The sequence below is a fragment of the Leptodactylus fuscus genome, chromosome 1, assembly GCF_031893055.1.
Source record: "Leptodactylus fuscus isolate aLepFus1 chromosome 1, aLepFus1.hap2, whole genome shotgun sequence".
NCBI classification, from domain to species: domain Eukaryota; kingdom Metazoa; phylum Chordata; class Amphibia; order Anura; family Leptodactylidae; genus Leptodactylus; species Leptodactylus fuscus.
The window spans coordinates 200,094,682-200,120,689 of record NC_134265.1 but is presented as its reverse complement, the minus strand read 5'-3'; the positions used below and the strand labels follow the sequence as shown (position 1 = coordinate 200,120,689).

At 43.2% G+C, this 26,008-nt stretch overlaps 1 protein-coding gene across 1 annotated transcript; it reads right to left on the bottom strand.

Annotated features, from left to right (window-relative positions):
- Window positions 1-11,415: 11,415 nt before the first annotated feature.
- LOC142194923 (complexin-4-like) lies at window positions 11,416-21,980 on the bottom strand. The gene is made up of 3 exons (XM_075264367.1): window positions 21,587-21,980; window positions 21,277-21,364; window positions 11,416-11,751 (listed from the first exon to the last, which is right to left on the bottom strand). The coding sequence occupies exons 1-3, from the start codon at window positions 21,757-21,759 to the stop codon at window positions 11,533-11,535; spliced, it is 480 nt and encodes a 159-aa protein (XP_075120468.1). The 5' UTR covers window positions 21,760-21,980; the 3' UTR covers window positions 11,416-11,532.
- Between the last annotated feature and the right edge of the window lie 4,028 nt (window positions 21,981-26,008).

Here is a 26,008-nt window from a genome sequence, read left to right as displayed (position 1 = left end):
AGAGAGTGGTATGCTTGCAATATGTAAACAATATTGAGAGCCATCCTCTCTCAGTACCGAGACCCCGCACATGTAATCTTGATGGTCTGTCCTAAGGAAAGGCCATTAATATTAGACACCTGACAACCCCTTTACTAAGTGGAGATAGAAACAGATCTCCTTAGGGCTCGTTCACATCTGCGCCCGATCTCCTTCTGTCGGTTTCCGTCTTCTGCAGAGTCATCCCACCCTTGCCCCCTCCCAGGATTAGAGTTGAGCGAGTACTGTTCGGATCAGCCGATCCGAACAGCACGCACGCATTGAAATGAATGGAAGCACCTGGTGCTTCCGGTTTGACGGCGGCCAGCCGCTTAACCTGCCGCGTGCCGGCTGCGTGCATTGATTTCAATGCATGCGTGCTGTTCGGATCGGCTGAACTGTATGAGCTGTACTCGCTCAACTCTACCCAGGATCTCTTTTTGGGTCCTTTTACTGTCTCTCTCAGTTGAACCACTTCCTGAATTCCAGGAGCTACCAGACGAATTTGTGTGTCCTGATGCCCAAATACTGGAGCATTTGCCATTTCCTGCCAATTTTGTGGTTGTGGACTCACAACTGGCGTTTCTTGGCCTCAGTGATGATGACGAGACACAGTTGTCATCAGGGCAAGATGTGGTTATGTGCAGTTTGCAGTAAGAGGAGAGTGAGCAATTGGAAGAGGAGTTGGTGGACGACGAGGCCACCGACCCGACATGGACAGGGGTGATGTCTAGTGGGGAAAGCAGTGTAGATGTGGAGGCAAGCTAAGCAGGAAAAAAGATGGCTAGAGGCAGAGGCATGTACAAGGGTGATGTCTAGGGGGAAAGTAGTATAGATGTGGAGGCAAGCACAGCAGCATAAAAGGTGGCTAGAGGCAGAGGCATGTCCAGAGGCACAGGACAGCTGGGCCAAAGATTTTCCGTGTACTAGCCACTTGCCCAAAACTCAACCATGTTGGCAACCTCCCTCGATGGTGTGGAGATTTTTCAACGTATTTTCAACTGAGTGTGTTTTACACACTGTGCAACTCTAAACTAAATAGGGGCTCAGAGAATAGCAACCTGACCACCTCAGCCATGCGCCGTCAATTTGAAGGCAAGCACTGGGCTCAGTGGGAGACAGCAAATGCAGGACAATTGTCGCCTGGCATTGCCAACACTGCCTCTTCCACTGTTTACAGTGCTGGTGCTGCAGTCCAGACCACCAGCCTGGACACCTACACAACTGTCTCTGACACTTTGGGGAGTTCACCCTCATCTGCCTTTTTTGCCTGCACCATCATGCGCCTCTTCCCAGCCACTCCCCATCTCCCAGGTGTTTCATTGCAGGCAGAAGTACAGCGCAAGCCACCCACATGCCCAAGCTTTCAAGGGCCTCATCTAAAAACTGCTGGCCCTGGAAATGTTGGCATTTATGCTTCTGGATACTCAGTCCTTCCGTCACCAGATGGCAGCTGTGGCACCTCGCTATGCTGGGCCTAGCCGTTACTACTTCTCTTGGTGTCCCGTCCTCACCTTGCACCTGCACATGTCCCATAACATCAGTCGGGCCCAGAGTTCCTCGCTTTGCTGCAAGGTCCACTTGACCACCGACGCATGGACAAGCGCCTGCGGTCAGGGATGCAGCTTCTCTGTAATGACAGGCCGGGTGAATGTAGGGTGGGCCCGGGGTGCAAACTGGGGTGGCCTATCTTCTCTCCCAGCCCAAAATTCATGGCAGGGGTTCTCTGAAAGCCTACTCCTCTGCTGCAACCTCGACCACACCTGCAACATGTAAGTGCTTCAGCACTGGGGTGTGGAGACGTCAGCAGGTCATGCTGAAGCTCATCAGCTTGGCCAACAGAAAACACACTTCCCCCGAGGTTAGGGATGCCATCCTCAATGTGATGGCAATGTGGTTTTCCCCGCTGCACCTGGGCTCAGGCATGTTTGTGTATGTGATAATGACCGGAACCTCTTAGCAGATCTGGAGCTTGCCAGACTCAAACATGGTCCACACATGGCCCACGTTTTTAACTTGTTGGTGCAAAGGTTCTTTGAAACTTACACCATTGTGCCTGATATACTGGTGAAAGTGCGACCATTTTCATAAGTGAAAAGTAGCCTCCGCTAGACTGAAAACATTCAGAGCACACTCCTGTCATCTTCACACCGTTGGCTGATGGAGGAAGACGAGGGGGATGAAGTGGCATTTCATGTCACTGTCCCACACGAGGATTGAGGGTGAAGTTCAGTGCGTCCCATTGCTTCAGCACGGATGGTGTGAAGGGGAGTGGAAAATGGTGGAAATGGAGAGTGACCCTTACAGTTGGGAGCAGCGAAGTCATGCCAGGTAACACACTGGCACACATGGCTGACTTCATGTTGAGTTGCTTTTCAAAAGACAAAGGCATAGTTCACATCATGGAGAGCAAACAATACCGGATTTTTGCAATCCTTGACCCCCAGTATAAGTAAAAAATCTCGTCCTTTGTTCTGGTAGGGGAGAGGAAAAAAAATCACAAAAATGATTGCCACAAGCAACTGGTGCAGAATATGATGGCAATGTTCCTCCATGAGGCTAACAACTGCCATCCGGTCCACAACCACCAGGGGAACACTCTCCAAGGTCTGGGACACGTTAATGCCCCCCTCCCTGCCCAAACTACTGCCACTGAAGGGGCCTAGTGTCATCAGGAGGGAAAAGTATAGGCACATGTTGCGTGAGTACCTGGCCAACTACAGCCCTGTCCTCTCCGATCCTTCTGCGCCTTACACGTATTGGTTGTAGAAGTTGGTCCTGTGGCCTTTGGGGTGAGTGGAGGCTTCCCCAGCTGAGGTTTGGGTGAGTTTGGTGAGGGGGTGCAAGTACGCCCTGCAGTTAGCCTTGAGAGCTGTCAAATGTACAGTATGTATGTGTAAAGGGATTTCATTTAGTTTATTGTAGGACATGCTCCATGCCTGGCATTATTATGTAAGGTTCGGTTACATAGAATGACTTGTAGGATTAGTTAATTTTGTAAGCTGGTTTACAGCAGTGCACCTGTATAATTTTGACACATCAGGCCAGGGTCCGATAGAAATATAAGCTAGCCATAAAGTGCTTGAATTTATGTTATGTAAAAATATGCAAATCTATTCTCCAGGATTTAATTAGGAGAACAGTGCCTCTGTATGCTGCCCTCTAGAGGGCAGCCCCCTTAACATCATGCATGACTCAGTTAATAAGCCTACTAACATGATGTGGAGTTTATTGCCAAATTAGTATTTCTATCCCAAAAGGAACAGATTCCCAGCTATGGACAGCACTGTTTCGGTCTTTCGGACCTCCTCAGCATAGCGCAGGGATACTGATTTGGCAGAGTGAGAGACTATAGACCAGGGTCAGGGGATAATCATACACATTAGGGAGAGTGTGTGCCTACATAGGCGTCATTCCTGCTCCGCTAGGGATTCTGGGTAAAAAATATGCAAATCTATTCTCCAGGATGTAATTAGGAGAACAGTGCCTCTGTATGCTGCCCTAAACTTTGCATCATGTTAGTAGGCTTATTAACTGAGTCATGCATGATGTTAAGATGGCTGCTCTCTAGAGGGCAGCATACAGAGGCACTGTTCTCCTAATTACATCCTGGAGAATAGATTTGCACATTTTTTTTACCCAGAATCCCTAGTGGAGCAGGAATGACTTGTAAGTCTCCGTACGCCTATGTAGGTACACACTCTCCCTAATGGTTATGATTATCCCTGTACCTTATGTTAAGTAATGGACAAAAAATTGCAAAGATAAGGGATCAGCCATTTTGACCCTTTGCACTGTACACTATATAGAGAATGTGGAGAGTGGTGTAACTATACTTGGACTGATTGTCACATAGAGAGCATGACCAAGATAGCCAAGTATTTTACACAACCAGGAAAGCTGGATTCATTGCATATATACTATACACAGATTTTCTGTATACCGCTTAGGTTTGGGGGGTACACACCGTTAAAAACTGGATTGAGCGTATATAGCCTGACTTAATTGCTGTGTATCCCACTTAGGTTTGGGGGTACACACTGTTAACAACTGGATTGAGCGTATATAGCCTGACAATTGCTGTGTATCCCAGTTAGGTTTTGGAGGTACACACCGTGGATAGCTGGGTTGAGCGTATATAGCCTGACAATTGCTGTGTGTCTCAGTTAGGTTTTGGGGGTACACACCGTGGATAGTTGGATTGAGTGTATATAGCCTAACAATTGCTGTGTATCCCAATTAGGTTTTGGGGGTACACACTGTGGAAAGCTGGGTTGAGCGTATATAGTCTGACAATTGCTGTGTATCCCAGTTAGGTTTTGGGGGTACACACCGTGGATAACTGGGTTGAGTGTATATAGCCTGACAATTGCTGTGTGTCTCAGTTAGGTTTTGGGGGTACACACCGTGGATAGTTGGATTGAGCGTATATAGCCTAACAATTGCTGTGTATCCCAGTTAGGTTTTGGGGGTACACACTGTGGAAAGCTGGGTTGAGCGTATATAGCCTGACAATTGCTGTGTATCCCAGTTAGGTTTTGGGGGTACACACCGTGGAAAGGTGGGTTGAGTGTATATAGCCTGACAATTGCTGTGTATCCCAGTTAGGTTTTGGGGTACACACCATGGAAAGCTGGGTTGAGCGTATATAGCCTGACAATTGCTGTGTATTCCAGTTAGATTTTGGGAGTACACACCATGGATATTTGGATTGAGCGTATATAGCCTGACAATTGCTGTGTATCCCAGTTAGGTTTTGGGGGTACACACCGTGGAAAAGCTGGGTTGAGTGAATATAGCCTGACTGAATTGCTGTGTATCCCACTTTGGCATTTGGGGGTACACACCGTGGATAGCTGGATTGAGCGTATATAGCCTGACTTAATTGCTGTGTATCCCACTTTGGCGTTTGCGGGTACGCACCGTGCAAAGCTGGATTGAGCATATATGGACTCTTCTCCCTGCAGTATAGCTCTGAATAGAGCTGTTGTTGTTCTTCAGATTTCCTGCCTAGCAGAATCTAATCCCTCTCTAGCCCTCAGCAGATCTCTGTCCCTATCTCTCACTGCAAATGAGACAAAGATGGCGGCGACTATTCTTATAAATCTGAGGTCACCTGATTTCGGCAGCCAATGGCTTTTTCCTACATTTTTTCAATGCCTACGTTGTCTTAGTTCCTGTCCCACCTCCCCTGCACAGTTTTTGGTGCAAAGAAAGCACCAAGGAAGGTGGGAGGGGATACGAATTTTTACTGCGTTTGCTGTATGGTATTTGATTGGAATCGAATACCTCGAACAGCCGATATTTGAATGAATACCAATTCGATCGGACACCATTCGCTCATCTCTACTCTTCACCCATTAGTGTAGGATGGCTGGGGTTATGTGGTCTCTTAAAAGGGGTTTTTGAGCCCCCAGACAGTTTTCATACAGATGACCTATCCACGGGTAAGGCCATCAGTAACTTATTGGTGGGGGTATGTACCCGCACCTTGTGCCAGTCAGCAGTTTTGGCTGCCTCCAGGTGTTGGAAGCTCTATAAGGGATGGTGTTGGAAAGGGGAGGCACTGTCTGCTGTATAGTCGCCATTCATGGTACTGCAGTTTTGTGACTATTCAATTAATTTTTGTACAATGCCAATGTCAATAACAATGAGAATACTGGATGCAAAAAGTCAAAACATATAATGTGTTTGTGTTATGTTGTAAGTATGTTTTTAATTTTTGCAATTTTGGTAATTGTATTCTTCGCAATTTTTTTTGATAATAAAAGATAAAGTATTAAATGTGCAGCTTTTTTAATGTCCTTTCTCCAGCTTGTTCAATGTAAGTACACTGGACGCACATGAAGGGGGCTAAGGCTCCATGCACATAGCAAAACCACAACTAAAAAATTATAGCTTATATTTATTATTCTCAATTTAAGGTTACAAATAAACAGCATTTAAAATCATCATATCATAGCTCCAGGGCTCACTGGAGGATTCCCATGTTATCTTATGTGTTATTTTCTGCATTATCCATCTATCTATCTATCTATCTATCTATCTATCTATCTATCTCCTATCTATCTATCTATCTATCTATCTATCTATCTATCTATCTATCTATCTATCATCTCTCTGTCTATCTATCATTTATCTATCTAACTATCTATCTATCTCCTATCTATCTATCTATCATCTCTCTGTCTATCTATCATTTATCTATCTATCTATCTATCTATCTATCTATCTATCTATCTATCTATCTATCTCCTATCTATCTATCTATCTATCTATCTATCTATCATCTATCTATCTCCTATCTATCTATCTATCTATCTATCTATCTATCTATCTATCTATCTATCTATCTATCTATCATCTCTCTGTCTATCTATCATCTATCTATCTATCTATCTATCTATCTATCTCCTATCTATCTATCTATCTATCTATCTATCTCCTATCTATCTATCTATCTATCTATCTATCTATCAATCTATCTATCATCTATCTATTTATCTATCTATCTATCTATCTATCTATCTATCTATCTATCTATTTGCCTTCTTAAGCATTTCTTCTTTTGTAATACACATTGGGGTATTTACAGTCCTATGAAAAAGTTTGGGCACCCCTATTAATCTTAATCATTTTTAGTTCTAAATATTTTGGTGTTTGCAACAGCCTTTTCAGTTTGATATATCTAATAACTGATGGACACAGTAATATTTCAGGATTGAAATGAGGTTTATTGTACTAACAGAAAATGTGCAATATGCATTAAACCAAAATTTGACCAGTGCAAAAATTTTGGTACCTTTATCATTTTATTGATTTGAATACTCCTAACTACTTTTTACTGACTTACTGAAGCACAAAATTGGTTTTGTAACCTCACTGAGCTATGAACTTCATAGCCAGATGTATCCAATCATGAGAAAAGGTATTTAAGGCGGCCAATTGCAAGTTGTTCTCCTATTTGAATCTCCTCTGAAGAGTGGCATCATGGGCTACTCAAAACAACTCTCAAATGATCTGAAAACAAAGATTGTTCAACATAGTTGTTTAGGGGAAGGATACAAAAAGTTGTCTCAGAGATTTAACATGTCAGTTTCCACTGTGAGGAACATAAGGAAATGGAAGACCACAGGGACAGTTCTTGTTAAGCCCAGAAGTGGCAGGCCAAGAAAAATATAAGAAAGGCAGAGAAGAAGAATGGTGAGAACAGTCAAGGACAATCCACAGACGACCACCTCCAAAGAGCTGCAGCATAATCTTGCTGCAGATTGTGTCACTGTGCATCGATCAATAATAAAGCGCACTTTGCACAAGGAGAAGCTGTATGGGAGAGTGATGAGAAAGAAGCCATTTCTGCAAGCACGCCACAAACAGAGTCGCCTGAGGTATGTAAAAGCACATTTGGACAAGCCAGCTTCATTTTGGAAGAAGGTCCTGTGGACTGATGAAACAAAGATTGAGTTGTTTGGTCATACAAAAAGGCGTTATGCATGGCGTCCAAAAAAACAGCATTCCAAGAAAAACACTTGCTACCCACTGTAAAATTTGGTGGAGATTCCATCATGCTTTGGGGCTGTGTGGCCAATGCCGGTACCGGGAATCAAGTTAAAGTTGAGGGTCGCATGGATTCCACTCAGTATCAGCAGATTCTTGAGAATAATGTTCAAGAATCAGTGACTAAGTTGAAGTTACACCGGGGATGGATATTTCAGCAAGACAATAATCCAAAACACCGCTCCAAATCGACTCAGGCATTCATGCAGAGGAACAATTACAATGTTCTGGAATGGCCATCCCAGTCCCCAGACCTGAATATCATTGAACATCTGTGGGATGATTTGAGAGCGGGCTGTCCATGCTCGGCGACCATCTAACTTAACTGAACTTGAATTGTTTTGTAAAGAGGAATGGTCCAAAATCCCTTCATCCAGGATCCAGGAACTGATTAAAAGCTACAGGAAGCGACTAGAGGCAAAAGGAGGATCTACTAAATATTAATGCCACTTTTCTGTTGAAAAAGGAGGTGGCCAAAGCTGTGCCTGCCTAGATTCTGCGACACGTGATCAACGCCACGCGATATCAGGCCCCCTTAGGAGCTCGCACGTGCAGTCCGAAGATGTTTCAGCGCCGTTTCCATGGATCCCAGTGACGCGGTGCCTCCTCACTGTATCTGATGAAGGGGTGGGATCCTGTGTGACTCCGAATAAAACCCCGAAACGCGTAATCTTCAAAATAAACACTTTTATGTTTTTACTTATCAATCAGTCCGAGTGAGCGCGTTTTACTTTTTTCATTGGAATATCCAATACACATTTGCTCATTTCAATCCTGAAATATTACTTTGTCCATCAGTTATTAGATATATCAAACTGAAATGGCTGCTGCAAACACCAAAGTATTTAGAACTAAAAATGATTAAGATTAATAGGGGTGCCCAAACTTTTTCATAGGACTGCAAATAATTTACTACATGCTCCCGCAATAGATGACCAGTCTTTGTCACTGCTATGACGCATCTCCTGTCCATTAATCTAACTATAACTCATAGTTGTGTTGGATGGCTTTAGAGTTGAGCCTTGCATGAGACTGACCAGAAGCAATGCAATGGCTATAAATCCAACTATTTGTGATAAATAGAATAAGGATTGGAAATTTCAAGTCTATAACTAGTACTACAGAAAAGGGAGAAGCCGTGCACCTGACATGGTTTGGTAAAATAGTAATGCTTGGTGTGAATGCATCGTCTAAGCTTCTGTATAGTAAAGATCAGATGGGCCCTCATGTGGTTGCTCTGTGAAATGGCATCTTTGGCAAGAGTATTTTACAGATTTTAACAACATAAAGATGTGTCTTTCCTAACTTTCCACTTGGTGTTTCTATTTTAATAGCCACATTTGCGGATGCTCTAAGTCCGCGCGCATGCGAGCATTTACGAGTTAACCAATGAAAGCGACTCTTTAATGTTAATCTGAGAAGAGGTGGTTTTCGAAGTGCACGTCAGTTGACACATGCGCAATTAGTGTTATCCAGCGCGGTGATGATTGGACCGCTGGGTCTAAGAGGGCGTGGTGAGAGATTCATAAGTCTGTGGAACGGCAGGGCAACTCACTGCTGAATGTCATAGCGGCGGTCCTGCCAGAGGTCAGCCTACCAACCGATAGACCTAATAAATAGCAGTTATTAGTGCTTCCAGAGGCTGAGAAGCTTTAGTTAGACCCCTGATGAATGTGTTACTACAAAAACGAAACGTGTAGGGTCATTTATCTAGTGATATATGGTGAAGCTAAGCCGCCCATGTTATTGATCTGAACAATTACCTGGCCACCGGCCCCTTCCCATCTCTGTATGGTTTGGCAAAAGGCCAATTGACCTCAGAGAGGTGGGGGGTTTGCTGTTGAGCCTTTGCATGTATTGGTCTTGTTATGCAGACGTTGATGGGAAGTGATGACCACCTGTCTTTGTGAAGGGAGGTAGCGACAGTTGTGCCTAAGACAACATAGAAGGACGCTCCCCTGCTATCTTCTCACCTTAGGTGATTTTTGGTAAAACTTGATTTTACTTTTTGCATGTTTTTAAAGGCTATTAGAGATGAGCGAGTACTGTTCGGATCAGCCGATCCGAACAGCACGCTCGCATAGAAATGAATGGACGTAGCCGGCACGCGGGGGGTTAAGCGGCCGGCCGACGTCAAAGCGGAAGTACCGGGTGCATCCATTCATTTCTATGGAGCGTGCTGTTCAGGTCGGCTGATCCGAACAGTGCTCGCTCATCTCTAAAGGCTATCAATAAAAGTGATGTTTTAGCATTCCTATGGGTGGGTTGGTCAATCCCCCTTCAGTGAAATACCACATTTGTGGATAACTCTCTAAAATGGCCACATATATATAGCGTTTATATGTTTTGTGGCTCTATTGAGTTAAACGGACAAATAAATATCGTGCTACGTTTTCAACACCCTTCATGTTAGGCTGAGTTCTCATTTACGTTTGGTATTCCATAAGGGGAGTCCGCTTGGGGACTATAATGGGGATCGTGCATTTTCCATGCAGGTGTCCGCATGAGTCATGCAGAGAAAAAAGTAAATAATGCTTGGTTCACATCTGCCTTTGTATTCCGTCTGGAAGAGTCCGCATGGGGACCCCCTGAACACTGAACGCAACTGCAAGCGCTGTGCAGTGAAATCACAAGGGCCCCATAGACTATAATGGGGTCTGTGTGCTTGCCGCACGCTGCCCGCACAAATCATGTGGGCAGGAAAGTAGATTGTGAACTACTTTCCTGTCTGCATGATTCCTGTGGAGATCTGGCGGCAAGCACACAAACCCCATTATAGTCTATGGGGTCAGTGTGCTTTCACTGGCACACCGCCTGCAGTTGTGTTCAGTAAAGCGTTTTGGGGGGGGGGTCATCATGGGGACTCCCCCGGACGAAATACCAACACAGATGTGAATGAGGCCTTGTAGTCTATGGGGTCTGTGTGTGTTTTCATTTCTCACTGCTTTTTAATGCGTTCGGTATTCCATTTGGGGGTCCCCAAGCGGACTTCCTGAACGGAATACCGAACGCAGATGTGAACCAGGTCTCAGCCTTTTTATGAAGGCAGTGTTCGTGAGGTTGTAAACAATCATTAGATTGCAGTCTCTATAGCATGTTTGGCTGATGGACATGTAATATAGAGGATTATTTAGGACACTCTGAGAGTGATACTGTCCTAATTACATATGTTATTTATTCCTTAGTCTTTCTGACCTTAAGGGGCCATATACAGAATCCTAATAGTCTATCCCCATTTAGGTAGAGAGTAGAGACCTTGCTATATGTTCCCATGAAGGTAGTCAGATATAACCCTCATTTTTGCACCTATAGGGTAGATGATGTGAATATTTGAAGGTACATTAATAAACTTTGATTTTATAGTGTCTACATCAGGCAAATATTCTAATTCTCCCCTTCCAATTGACTTAAGATATCCTAGGATGAGTCATGTGAGATGACTAACTCTACTTTTTTTCAAAGCAGGTCATCTTATACGAATAATCTCGGATATCTTGAGCTAAGAAGAATAGTAAGAAAGGAAATGCGTGTATCATACTGGTGCAGAAATAATAAAGAGAACAAAACTTTTACAAAATGTTTATATATATATATATATTTATTATTTTTTTTAAAATGTAGATTGTGAGCCCCACAGAGCTCACAATGTACATTTTTCCCTATCAGTATGTTTTTTGAAATATGGGATGGAAATCCATGCAGACACGGGGAGAACATACAAACTCCTTGCAGATGGTTTTATGCCCTTGGCGGGATTTGAACACCAGGACTCCAGCGCTGCAAGGCTGCAGTGCTAACCACTGAGCCACCGTGTGGCCCCTCAATATATATTTTTTTATAGGATTAACATTTTCAGACTAAAAACAAATTTTAGAAATATAATTCCTGTAAATTTGGCCCGGAGAAATAATTATATTCTGGGGTCAGGAATGTCTGCTTTAGAAGTACTGTATAATTTTACATAAGACAACATTTTTCTTCAGCCACTCTCTTGGCCTCAGTAATTGTTCCTTGGGCCCGAGTCTTCATTGCATTAATATCAAATTCTGGCAGCATTGACAGAAGAGAATTCTGTTCTTCTTCTTCATCTTCATCTTCCTGTACCATTTTAGCCAGATCTTCAGGCAGGTCCACATCTCCCCCTACCATCTGTAACTGTGCATCATCCTTTTCACTCTGCAGACACAATCCACAATATATTTTCGTTATCCTACTAATAATATTATATTGTGCATTTGGATGTTTGTTCCTCAATCACGCAAAAATGGCTAAACGGGTTTGAATGAATTTCGGCACATAGATAGATTGTAACCTCGAATAAAACATACGCTACTTTTTATCCTGGTAAATAACATGGCTTCATGACTTATGAATTTATGTTCACATACTATATTACACTGCTCCTGCAGCAGCTTATCTCAGGTCCCAGGGCTGTTATCTCTCTGTGTAAACTCACACTAAGCCTCAATGAATTGTGCACACGCTTTCGCATATTATCTGATCAGCTCCAGGCAACATGCTGACATGGGAAAATACCTTTAATCCACATTGGCAGTTTCATACTTTTAAACATGCCGGGAAAAAGAAAATCTAATTTGTTGCAAAATTCTAAAACAATGAGAGCTATGAAGGAGACATAAGTCACAGAGCTCTCCTCAAGAGGAGCTGACGGGGATCATCGGCTCCAACAAAACGCTCATTATATGGTTTCCCAGCGAGCTGCTGAGATGCCGGAAAAATCACGGGCACAGCATGAGGAATGAGTTCAGTGGCAGGCCAGCTTAACAGCTGCTGAAACGCCGAAGCAGGCGGATCATTGACGCCAACAACATGCTCATTATATGGAGTCCCACCGAGCTGCTGAGATACCGGAACAATCACAGGCACGGCATGAGGAACAAGTTCAGCAGCAGGACATCTTAAGAGCTGTCGAAATGCCGGAGCAGGCAAACCATCGACGGCAGCAATTTGCTGAATATAGTCGGATCATCTACGCCAACAACACGCAGACGAAGTCGCGGGCAGAGACACACACACAAACAACATACAAAATACACAAGTGCTAAATTGGGCAATTCTTATAGGGCCACTACACAAACAAAAAATGAAATATACCCGTGCGAAGCTGGGTCTTCCTGCTAGTCATATTTATAGATCTTCTGAGGTATAATGACGGAATATTACAAGGATATACAATGTTTGACTGATAGGGTGTCTGACCACTGGGGTTGTAACTTAGTAAGAAATCAAAGTGTTAAGTTCCTTAGTGCTGTGATGCAGCCCCTTTATAGTTTTTCTATGACACAGTACTACTCTCTTGGAAAAACTCAATAATGCTAAGGCCCCACAGGACGTCCCGCAGCAATAAAGCACAAAAACCGTGGTGGCAACGAACTGCAGTTCTTCCCGCATGCTTTAGACAGAAAGTTTATGGCGTTTTCCTCCGCAGACTTTTTGTTACAATTATATCTATGGGGAAACCACCAGCGTTTCTGTAGATATAATTTACATACTGCGATTTCCAAAACCACGCTGGTTTTGGAAATCACGGCGTGTCTGCACCTCGGTTTTTACCACAAAGTGGTCATGGGATTCATTAGAATCCCATGCATTTTGCACTTACTGTAAAATGCTGCGATTTTTCCCGTGGCGTTTCCGCCGTGGGCAAATCACGGTATTTCTGTCCCATGCTAAATCTTTTTGTACCGGAATCTGATTAATAGTGATGTCTGTATTGGGAAATAGCATGGCGTCCCTGCCAGAAATTTAATTCCACCATACTTTACTGTTACCGCAGTGATAGCTATGATATGTAGCAAGGGTGATATCTAGAAAGGGGTTTGATATTTATCAATGGTGGTAGCTTCCCCGTAGATATAATTGTAACAGAAAGTACGCAGAGGAAAACTCTGTGAACTTTCTCTTTAAAGCGCTGCGGGAAGAACCATGATGCGTTCCCGCAGCGTTTTTTTTTCCGTAGCACTCTATTGCTGTAGGACATCCTGTGGGGCTTTAGCCTTAAGGCTCCGTTCCCACGGAGTAACGCGCCGCTCATGAGTGAGGCACTTCAAAACAGATTCCTTTGATTTCAATGGGTGCCGGCTTACGTGCGCTACCCATTGAAATTAATGGGAGGCTTTTTTACCTATTGCTTTCAATGTGATACGCGCGTATCACATTGAAAGCAATAGGTAAAAAAGCCTCCCATTGATTTCAATAGGTAGCGCACGTAAGCCGGCACCCTTTGAAATCAATGGGATCTGATTTGAAGCTCCTCACTCTGACACGTAACACGTGTCAGAATGAGTAGCACGCTACTCTGTGGGAACGGAGCCTTAAACAGGTTTTGGGTAACAGAAATTGGAAGCATAACCCTGACCCATTAAAGAGGACCTTTCACCACCTGCAGCACATGTGGTTTAATACAGCACTAGAAAGCCGACAGTGCACTAAATTTAGCGCACTGTCGGCTTTCACGATCTGTGCCCCTGGTGAAGAGCAATCGGTGCCGATACTGTAACTCTTCACGTCAGAAGGGCGTTTCTGACAGTCAATCAGGAACGCGCTTCCCCATAGCAGCGCCTAAAGAGCTGTAATGTGAGAGCGGTGCGGCACTATCAGGAGGGGAGGGGGGCGTTCCTCACTGCTCTAACAGTACAGCACTATAAACGCTACTGTGACGGTGAAGAGTTACGGTACCAGCACCGATAGCTCTTCACTGGGGCACAGAATGTGAAAGCTGATAGTGCGCTGAATTCGGTGCACTGTTGGCTTTCTAGCGGTGTATTAAACCGCATCTGCCCCACGTGATGAAAGGTCCTCTTTAAGTGACTGAGAGCCAGGTCCAGCAGCAGCATTAGTAGAAGGTGCACAAGCATAGCAGTGTGGAGGAATATAAACTGCACAGCAAGAAATAAAGTTAACCAGGCTACAACATCTGTTGGGAGTAGTACAAAGGCAAGTGTTAACTCCTGATGTTATACAGATACTGCAGAAGTTCTGAGCAGTACAGCTGTGAATAAAGCTCTGGTGAGATAGAAATCCTACTGTATCTGCTCCAGTATGCCCGTTTCTTTATCTCACTCACTCCTCTTTTTCTTCTTCCCCCCATCCTTCTCTTCAAACTTCTATGAACTGCAGACTGTCTTAAAAGGGTTGTCCCATCACAAGGATCCTATCTATACTGCTTGTTAATGTGGATGTAAGACTTTTCCTAAATACATTGCTTCAGCAAAACTGCTATGTTTGTCCACTATCTTACTTTATTCAATTCTTTGTTGGCCACAGCCCTGACTTATCTGCTCAAAAGTCAAGTGATGTATCTGCCTGCTCTCAGGGGGGAGGGAGGAGGGGATAAGTGCAGGGAGCGGGACTGTGTTTCTAGCTATTCCTGTGTCTACACCACGTGACCTACCTCACTGCTCTCAGATAGAGGAGAGGAGCTGCTTTCATTTCTGAACTCGTCTTCTGTTCTCCCAGTTATCAGGCTAGCTAATTCAATTGTGTTCATTATAGCAGAGACAGGCAGTGTCTGTATGTAACACAGAATGGAGTTGCTCCTGCCTGTACTTCATAGTCCAATATTGTGCATATAGTGTTGTTTGAGGACCTTTGATGACATCACAGGCCCTTCAGCCGACCCATAGGATCACGCTATGCGGTGGGCGGAGCTACACGCTAATTTGGGGGCAGAACTAAATGGCAGGTTGCATATGAAACCCCGCCCAGCAAATGACGCAAGAAACCAGGAAGAAAGAACAGCAGTGAAGACTGGTGAGTATGCGACGTGGGAATACCCCTTTAAGAGTAGACAGGATGGATGCTAGAATGGAGTGGTTTAAATCAGTTGTGTCGTGGATCCAGTAGGTGGTGCTGGCTCCTGTGACTGATAGTATGAGGCACCACCTGCTATATCCATATCAAACAAGGTGGGCTAGGTTTGTATATAGGAGAGGCATAGATAGCTTCTACTTTAAAAATGCAACACCCAGCGGGCTGGTGGGCTTCAGGAGGAAGTTGCCCAGAGAGAAAAGGAGGGGGTAGTCCATGAAAGGGGAAGCTATTCTCCAGACTTTACGCCAGAAACCAGCTAGATTTGGGTAACTCCAGAATATGTGGAGAGTGTTGCCTTCTGAGGCATTGAGGGCATTAACACATGAAGCTTAGTGGGTATACAGTACCAGCAAGATAGAATCTCATAACCCACCTCCTAAAATATGCTAGATATAGAGGAATTCTTCACAGCCTGGCAGATGGTATAGATAATGATTTAAAATGTAACTTTTAATAATTGCCACTTAGGCTAAAACGTGCACAAACACAACATAAATAACACCCGTATCAACCCACTAATAGGATAGGGTGAACCCCCTCCCTAATATAAATACAATCACATTCCCAAACGACCGGTAGATTGCAAGTAAAGCAGTCTTATACACCGCACTAAGTTATTCTAAACATACAATCTATTGAAGCGCGGTTTAATAGATGCCTAGGCTCAGTATCGCAATAAATTAATGAGCCTAATATACATCCCAGTAAGTGATGCGGGTGCAACTAGAAGAGCACTATAGCTCAAGATTAAAATAATTACTAATTGTAGCCATAGTCAGTTATACCCAACTAACCCTTTATAGGACAGCATAAGATGCCATATAGATTCAGATTGGGTATCGTTGCTGCTGAAAATCAAGGTTTAACCCCACAGTCACCGCCAGGGTATAGAAAATTTGTAAGGAGGGTACAATTTTAGTCCTAGCGGGTGTAGCCCTTCCCAGGAAGTCGCACTCCTATACTAATCATATTCCCAGCAGTATAATGGGCAGTTGGGTAACTGACTCAAAATCAATAATAAGCGCTCCAGATACTAACAGGAACTCAATAGTATAACCCGATGCTCTGTGAGCGCAACCGCAATATACCACAGGCTCTACGCATTTCGCCTGTATCAAAACAGGCTCTTCAGGAGCAAAATATATCATTGCATAGGCACAATGGCCTTCCTAACTAAATATGGCAATAGAGAATGATGTGAGCAGTGGTGTAACTAGGAACGGCGGGGCCCCGTGGCGAACTTTTGACCCCCCCCTCGACCGACGCTTGTCGAAGACCATGATCGACACCCCCCCCCCCCAGATTCCTGCGCTCTCTATTATGCCCCATAGTGGCCCCTGCACACAGTATTATAACTAGAGATGAGCGAACAGTAAAATGTTCCAGGTTTGATATTCGTTTCGAGTAGCCCCTCAATATTCGACTACTCGAATCGAATATCGAACCCTATTATACTCTATGGGGAGAAAATGCTCGTTTCAGGGGTAGGCAACATTCGATCAAATTATACTTACCAAGTCCATGAGTGAGGGTCGGGCTGGATCCTCTGAGAAGTCTTCTCTGTGCAGCGTCCCCGCAGCATCTTCCGGCTCTGAATTCACTCTGCCAGGCATCGGGCCTGGGCAGAGCCGACTGCGCATGCCCACACTACAAGCAGGCATGCGCAGTCGGCTCTGCCCAGGCCCGATGCCTGGCAGAGTGAATTCAGAGCCGGAAGACGCCGCGGGGAAGCTGCACGGAGAAGACTTCTAAAGGTAGGAGAAGAACCAGCGTTGATTGGCTGACTGCATCGAACTTTTCCATTCGAATAGCGAGTGGTACTCGATCGAGTACGAGTATTTAGAATACCGTAGTATTCGATCTAATACCTACTCGATCGAATACTACTCGCTCATCTCTAATTAGAACCCATAGTGGTCCGTGCGCACAGTATTATGCCCTATAGTGGCCCTTGCACACAATATTATGCCCCACTGTGGACCCCAGAGTATAATAATCGGAGACCAAGAGGGGATACAAACATAAAAAACAATGTTACTTACCTATCTCCGGCTCTGCTGCAGTCCTCGGTGGTGTAAGCTACACCAGGTACACAAATGCAGAAGATGCCAGGGGCTCCCAGAGAAACCCAGAAATTATTTACAATGCTGCTAAAGGTATATGGCTGCACTTATTAACCCATTCATAGCAATAACAGACCTTTTTAAAAATAAAAAAATCCCAGAAAATCCCTTTAAACATGAAGCCATTACAAAGAATTCATTTGTAGAGAATCTCTAAATCTCAAGGCAAGAGCCACAAACCAGATTCAGACTATAATGGGGTCCTTGTGCTCTCCACACGGTGTCCGCATGGAACATGTGGACAGAAAAGTACTTCATGATCTACTTTCATGTCCACATGATTTATACGGGCAGCACGCGGAGTGCACACGGACCCCATTATAGTCTATGGGGCCCGTGTGCTTTCACTGCACAGCTCTTGCCAATGCGTTTGGTATTCTGTTCGGGGGGTCCGGGGATTACCAAATACAGATGTGAACAAGGGGTAAGATGGGTACCTTGGACAAAGATTTCTTAGCTTTTGGGTGTTTTGACCTTGCTGGCTGAATTCATATCTCTGGGGTTCCCTAGACATGTTATCTAATCTGATTTTTTCTTTTATTTCTAAAACTTTTTTATTTTATTTATATTTATTTACTTAGTAAACTGAAAAATAAAAATATTATGGCTTTTGAAAAGTAAAGAGGAAAAATCTAAATTGCAAAAATGGAAAATCAACACGTCACGCCTTGTTGAGAAGGGTTAGAGCAGAGTTAGAGTCCTTTTCCTTAAAAAAAATTAGCAAGGCAAAGAACAGTTCTTGTAGAAATAGTGTATGTTCTCTTAAATATTTTTGAACTTTGGAGAATAAAAGCAGAACAATATAGTTCCACCATGTGTGTGCTTGCTATATCTCTGACCCTATATCTCTGCCTACAGTGTCCACTACTCCTGCTGACTGGTAGAATACTGTAACCCTTTCATCTAAATTTTTCTCCCTTATTTGACTACATACTGACATACTGCTGCAGTAGACAGATCAATAAATAATGCAATGCAGTTAAAAGCTGACATTGTTCTACATGGTTGTAAGGTGGGCCCCAGAACCATTTTCTATGGTGGGTCCAAGGAGTCCCAACACTGGAGTTATGATACTCAGATTACTAGACTTTGTTACTGAATATGATTTTCCCATACCAAGCTTTTCCATTCTCAGCATATGTATGATGTGAAGAGAAACCTCTATATTCCTATACATTATATGGTTAGTAAATATATTTTTAAGTATACAATGGACTGGCATATAGAAATCTTTCTATATATCAATACAATATGTAGGCACAGTACAATACTATTGGAGATGGGCCTCTATGATACTAGTATAGTTTCTGGCTCAGTCAGAGTAACTGTCTTCTACTCTGGTTTTGTGGGTTGAAATCCCAGCTCACACCTAATGATAAAAATGAATAAAATTAAATGCTAGAGGATCCCCAGCAACCTCCTCAATCATACTGACTGTACTGAGACGAAATCACAGTGTAGTTAATACTAAAGAGCCAGGTGAAAGTGGCTAGTCATTGAGTGACTGGGTGAGGAAGCCTGAAAATCATGAGAATCCTGAGTGAGGGGATAGGCCTTCAGTGATGGAGGGACGGGATTGAGCATCTATTAGGGTTGAGCGATCAGGATCGGAAAAGATCGGATTCCGATCGGCGATCAAGTAAATTTCACAATCGCAATCGGAATTCCGACCCGATCTTTTCCAGTGGGATCGAGATCGGAGGTTATCTCAAGATCGGCTCAACCCTAAAAGTGACTTTTCCCATAGAGAAGCATTGACTAGGGTTGAGGATCGGGATCGGAAAAGATCGGATTCTGATCGGCGATCGAGCAAATTTCATGATTGAGATCGGGATTGAGATCGGCTGGAAAATGATCGGAAATCGGATTTTAAAATCGATCTTGAAATCTCAAGATCGGCTCAACCCTAGCATCTATTTATTCTCAGCCTGAGTGCCATGGAGGAGCAACTTGTTTGCCCTAATACTACAGTCCCCAACTGAATATCCTAACTGGAAATTGGGGGTACGGATTAGGTTAACTCGCTGTTATCATGTACAGGGTGTAGGCCCTACAATATGTAGAGTCCTAGTTCCCTGATGAGTATTGGGGTGTTACAGAATTAAATACTTAATAGGGTATTGGCGTAAGAGAGATTGTGGCTACCTGATAGATTGTGGCTACCTAGGACACAATCTTACCTTGATAGTAGGGCAATATCCAACTGATATTTATTTATGTCTGAGAGTATCCCACTTCAAGATACAATATTTGCCGTTATCAGGAATTACTATCCAGCCTTCTCCTGACGGATATGACGCATTTAATGCTGTAGATGCCAAAAGAACTAACCAGATGTTGCTGAATAAGCGTGCCCAAAATAATAAATTGAAATGATAATAGGATAGTCACTCCTAAAGAATGGGAACGTTAAAATCTTTAATCTTTATTAGTAATAATGTGAAAGAATTTGGGTAACACATAAACAAACATGGTAACTCCACATCAATGACCCCAATGACCCCAAAAATGGGTTTGATGGTCCAGGATAATGTATAGGGCTGGTCAAAAGTATGTTTATACAACAATCAACTGTCTTATAGTAGGGAAATACAGGCTAATTGCCAATGCATGTACTTCCCACAGAAGATGCTGGAAAGACTGCACAAAAGACTAGCGGCCCAGGCCCAAAATGATTCCTACATTTATGTTCGTAGGGTCATATCTAACCACCCCTGAAAGATCTGGCTCAATAGTGAATGTGCTTGGTGTCTGCACCCTAGAATAAAGCCAAAGTTAGATCAATCATGCATAGGTAATCCCACACTATCAGGGTATTTATCCATATCGCACAGGTAATCTAGCTGAATACATGGGAGTGCTCATCTAATAGCATCTGCATATCATACCTAACGGAGCGTCCTCAATACTGCGAGAGAACTCTCCAAGTGCCGCCTCCATCTTCTTCAGGAATGGGGTCTTCACGCGCCTTCTTCCGGCGCTAGGGGTCATACTACTAGGCCTTGGGCAGAGCCGACTACGCATGCCCGCGGCCACAAGAAATATGGCCGCTTACACAGTAAGTAAGCGGCCATTTTCTTGAGGCCTGTGGGCATGCGCAGTCGCCTCTGCCCAAGGCCTAGTAGTTTCACCGCCAGCGCTGGAAGAAGACGCATGAAGACCCCGTTCCTGAAGAAGAAGAGGCCGGCACTGGAGAGTTCTTTCGCAGCATTGGGGACGCCCCCAGTGCTATTTGAGCGCTAGGGCCTGCCCCCAGTGCTGCGAGAAAACTCATTTGCATACTAAAGAAAACCAGAATTTCTACCGAACAGCGGCGCGGAGAAGACATCTAAAGGTAGGAGAAGAATAGCATTTCTTAAGGCTATTCCTGCGTGTTAGTGAGAAAAATTTTGATTTTAATGGTAGAATCCCTTTAAATAAAGTCTTGGTAAGTGAAAAACTACAAGCAGAAAGTTGTCACATATGAGCCATTAGGTTTAATTCTTGTTTATTCTATGCACCTATCCAGTGCGAGTGACAATGATTGGTATTACTTATAACGTCTATATATAGAGGTAGGCTATATTTATGCATTTTATTTTTAAGGAGGCAATGTATTTGGGGTGAAAATAATGTGCGATAGCTGCCTATGGTACTGCTACATATTATTGCTTCACAACTCTTTTAGTGTGTATAACAAAGGGATTTAGGTGTTATATTCTTGCAAGGAAAGGAATTCTAATAAATAAAATATGTATCCTCTTACCTGTGGGAGTCTATACTTGTCTCTCATGTGCATTCTGACGGTTGCTCTCTCTGCTTTCTTCTGTGCAAAGGCATGATCCCGTTCTATCCTGTATATATAAAGAACTTTGCCATCAGAGTGAAAACATATGAATGTGAAAATCTTAATAATAGCAACCATCTAAAAGTGGTGGAAACAACATACGGAAAAAGTGAAAGTGAAGCTTATTCTGTGGTTTTGTGAATGTCAGATTATTGGTCTTTCACTCCATTGTATTGTTTTTGACACACACATTTGCGCTATATCTAAGAAATGGATAAAGAGCACTTACTTTTCTTCTACCAGCTGTCTCTGGTATTCCTCAAACTCTTCTCGTGTCATTCCCTTGGATTGTGCCGTTTCTTTCCCATCTGAATCTTCTTTAGATTCTGATTCTCCCCCAAGATTATTCCCCAAATTTTTCATTGAATTTCCCATCATTGTTTTAAACATGAAAGAAGCCATATTGGTTTATTTTATCAATTATCCTGTCTTCTCTTGACTCTATTCTCCCTTCACCCTTCTACTGAGCGAAAACACCAAAATATTATTCTGTATGTTCTTTGAATAATGTGGTCAACTAAATGTAGCATTAATTCTTTTTCAGGATATTCCTACAAAGTATACACTATTCCTAAGGCTCTTACTATGCCTATATCTGTTACTGAACAAGGTGAAGGTGTCCCTACGCAGACAGTCTTAAACAGCTTAAAGAATTAAGTATTAGAGAGGTGGAGAAACCTGTGTTTTCCTTTGCAGACAATAAGGAATGATCATCTCTGTTTCATTCTCATCACTTGATTTGGTGGTATTTTCTTAGAAAAAAATGGACATCGCTTATATATTGTAAGATTTTCCAATATGCTAAAAAGAAACATTCATACTCACTTAAAGGATTTGTATGGTATAGATATCTGATCTACAAATATTCTTGTCCTGTATTAGAAAATTCTGAGCTAATAGATGAGGGTACAGAATAAAGACTATTTTTAAGTGGCATACCTCCAATAGAGGCTGACCACAAAGATACTATAGGGCCCGTAGAGAAGGGGGGCCTTATGATGTATGGATTCTCACTTCTCCCCCAAATCATAACAAACTCTGAGCTAAACAGCCCAGGGCAGAAAGCACTGGAGGAGTAGTAGTTATCTCATGCAGTGAACAATGCTCTACTCCCTCCTCTGTTTCTGCAGCCATTAACACTCCATAGACTTTAGCTTCTATTTTAATGTATTTATGTCATGTGGAGGAGGAATGACTGTAAGTGATAAATGTAGGTGGGATACTTGAATGTATTAACTTTATCCTATAAAATCTTTTATGAATTGTTGAATGTTCAGACTACGGCAACTCATTCATTTAATAATCACGTACCAGCGCTATGTTTCAATGGTAGACCAGCATCTAATAGGTCCTCATACGCTGAATGTTCCAGAGGGCAGGCCCGTGACATCACTGAAAAGGTGCGACCAATGGGAGAGCACGGCGCCATGAAGAGGGAAGCACCCTAGGCGTAGTCATTGACAAAAAGTCCAGATTGCCGCAGCGGCCGGCAGCATACATTGAAGTACCCTGTCCTACCATCAAGGACAGGGGAACTGCGGTTTTTACCACACTATACGCTAGATACTTTGCGTTCTCTAATCCTTCCTGATGAACTGACCGCAATAGGTTAAAATGAAACGCATTGAGGAGTCTTTAATCTTTTTGTGAAGTGCTCGTGTTCCATTTGATGTACTGAAGTGGTAAGGGTCTGTGAGGACTTTATTGCATGCCCAGTCCCCCGACCCAGTCTTTTAACTGGAGTTCTGTCTACCTTTACAGAAACTCTCTAGTTGTTACACAATATACCTATGAGGAATGTTCACCTCATATTATTTTATATTAGTGTTTGTGATAGGGTGGGGAGATTTTTGTTTGTTATTAAAGTGGTTAATTTGTATCATTCCACACAACTGTTTCTATCTACATCTCCCACTCCACACAAATGTATGGACATTATTTATTGGAGGTCAATTTTTAAATCATTATTAAAAGTTATGTTTTAGCTGCTCCTACAGTGAAGAATGGGGTTGTCCCCTGTGCTGCGAGAAAACTCTCCAGTGATGGCCTCTGTCTTCTTCTGACATGCCTCTCCGCAACGTCTTCTTCCTATGGCTTCTTCTGGATTTAAGGGGGAGTTCACACGGAGTAACTTGCCGCGTGATGTGGCACGTATACGCCGTGTGAGATTTTGAGCGCCGTATACGCTCCCATTGATTTCAATGGGAGCCGGGATCGTATACGCGGCGCGAAATCACAGCCGCAAAATAATGCCGCGTATACGATCCGGGCTCCCATTGAAATCAATGGGAGCATATACGGCACTCAAAATCTCACACGACGTATATGTGCCACATCACGCGGCATGTTACTCCGTGTGAACTCCCCCTAAATGTCACGCATAATGATACACAGTACGCTCGTGTAAGCGTCCACAAGAAAATGGCCACAGACATGCGCAGTATGCCAACATTATCATTATGTATTTTATTAGTGTACAGTGTTCCTATTATTCAGTATACAACCACACACAAAAATAATTTAACTTTATTTACAAAATTTAGTTGTTTTGTTGTCATTAGTGTGTCAATTGTATACAACTGTAAACATACCTTGAGGGGGTGCAGAGGATGCAGTTGCATCTGAGCCCAGGAGCCTTAGGAGGCCCATTAGATGCCTCTTCCCTATATAAGGAGAGTAGTACTATAAATAATACATTATAGTTGGGGGTAAAAATGTAGCATTGGTACAAAATCATATTATGCATATGACTGCAAATTATTATTTGTTTAAACCATCTTATTCAGCTAAACCCTTATTTATCTGAGTAAGGGCTGCCTAAAAATTGGACTACTGCTACGCTCTGATGAATGGTGGAAGTTTGCCGAAGCAGACACAAGAGGCACACGTGACGTTGATTCCGAAGGAGGGCAGAGATCTTTCCCAATGCAGTAATTATAGACCGATATCGCTATTGAATCTGGATCTCAAGATTTGGGCCAAACTCTTGGCACTTCGCATGTGCCCCTTAATTCCGGAACTAATAAACTCTGAACAGTCAGGCTTTATACATGGCCGAGAAGGAAGGGACAACACCTCTCGACTACTTCCCATTATCTATAAAGCTAAGAAAGCCAATATCCCATTAGTTTTATTAGGAGTAGACGCGGAGAAAGCCTTCGACAGAGTGGACTGGGACTTTATGAGGTATACTCTGCTGAAGTTTGGCTTTCCCCTCCCCTTTGTTGAAGCAATATTCTACCTGTACGCTTCCCCACATGCTAGACTGAAGATAAATGGCACCTTGTCCAGGACCTTCAAAATTACAAACGGCACTAGACAAGGTTGCCCTCTCTCGCCAACCTTATTCATATTGGTCTTAGAAACACTATTACAAACTGTACGATTCTAGAGTCCATGGAATTCAAACTGGCGACTTAACCACCTCAGCCACTGCCTTCGCGGATGATGTACTCTTTCTGGTCACAAATCCTGAAATAGAGCTGCCGGTATTGACAGAAATACTTGAGACGTATGGTACAGTCTCTAGATACAAAGCAAATTTAGATAAGTCAGAGGTCCTCAACATATCCTTGGGAGCGGTGCGAGTCAGGGAACTGCAGGAGAAATCCCCTTTCCAATGGGCCTCCAACTCAATAAAATACCTCGGAATACGACTCACAACCAGTGTGGAACATCTTTATGATAGCAATTTTGTACCCCTGTTGAACACTCTTAAGAAAGACCTAAGAAACTTCAGATCTCTACCTTTATCTTGGCTTGGAAGAAAAGGTCTTATTCAAATGTATCTAATCCCGAAACTTCTCTATGTCATGTCGATGCTGCCGATTTATCTACCGAAAGATTTCTTTGCTTCACTTAAGAAACTGTTCATCAGATTCATATGGAACTGTAAAACAACCAGGCTAGCTTGGTCTCTTCTGGTGAAACACAAACTTCAAGGAGGCATAGGTTTGCCAAATGTCTCTCTTTATTATAAAGCAAATGAATTGAGATGGTGGGCCCACCTGATGTTCCCAATTAAAGAACTAACCTATAAGCTCTCACCAGCTCTCCATAAAGAATTATGGTTCCCTATAACCCGCAAATCTTCCACACAGTCCACAAATCCCCTCCTTAGAGGAGCAATAGACGTTTGGAGGGAAATATGTGATACTCTGGCACCTTCTCCCTCCCCTTTCCTACCAGCTTGTCTTCTACTGACATTCTTAGGCCACACCAAGACCCAATCTGAATCAGTATGGCCGCCCTGCCTCAACAGGCGCTTATACAAAATCAGGAATGAGTCGACTGGATCCTTGCGTTTGGACTTGCTGATAAACTCGACAGACAACTCATCCTCGTTTTTATCCCATTCCCATGTTTGGCACTATATCTCTACATTCAATACTCACCACACGTTAAGGAAAGATCTAACGCAATTCGAGAAGTTATTGCTTTCTAGAACCCACATGATGAGAAAGACCTCAGTCCTGCTACATAGATTCATATCTCCCTCCACCTTTTATAAACCAGCTTATATTACCAGTTGGGAAAAAGAGCTGAATGTGACTTTAATAGAGGAGGAGATCGAATCTGCCTTGGCGGCCTCACAAGGGTTTTCCACCTGTGTGCACCTGAAGGAAAACATCTTTAAGCTTATATCCAGATG

Excerpts from the sequence above, each read along its gene's own strand:
- LOC142194923 (XM_075264367.1), bottom strand. The coding sequence starts at position 21,759 with ATGGCTTCTTTCATGTTTAAAACAATGATGGGAAATTCAATGAAAAAT. Across the intron at positions 21,365-21,586 it reads AGACAGCTGGTAGAAGAAAA|GATAGAACGGGATCATGCCT; the intron begins GTAAGTGCTCTT and ends TTATATATACAG. Across the intron at positions 11,752-21,276 it reads ACAAGTATAGACTCCCACAG|AGTGAAAAGGATGATGCACA; the intron begins GTAAGAGGATAC and ends TTGTGTCTGCAG.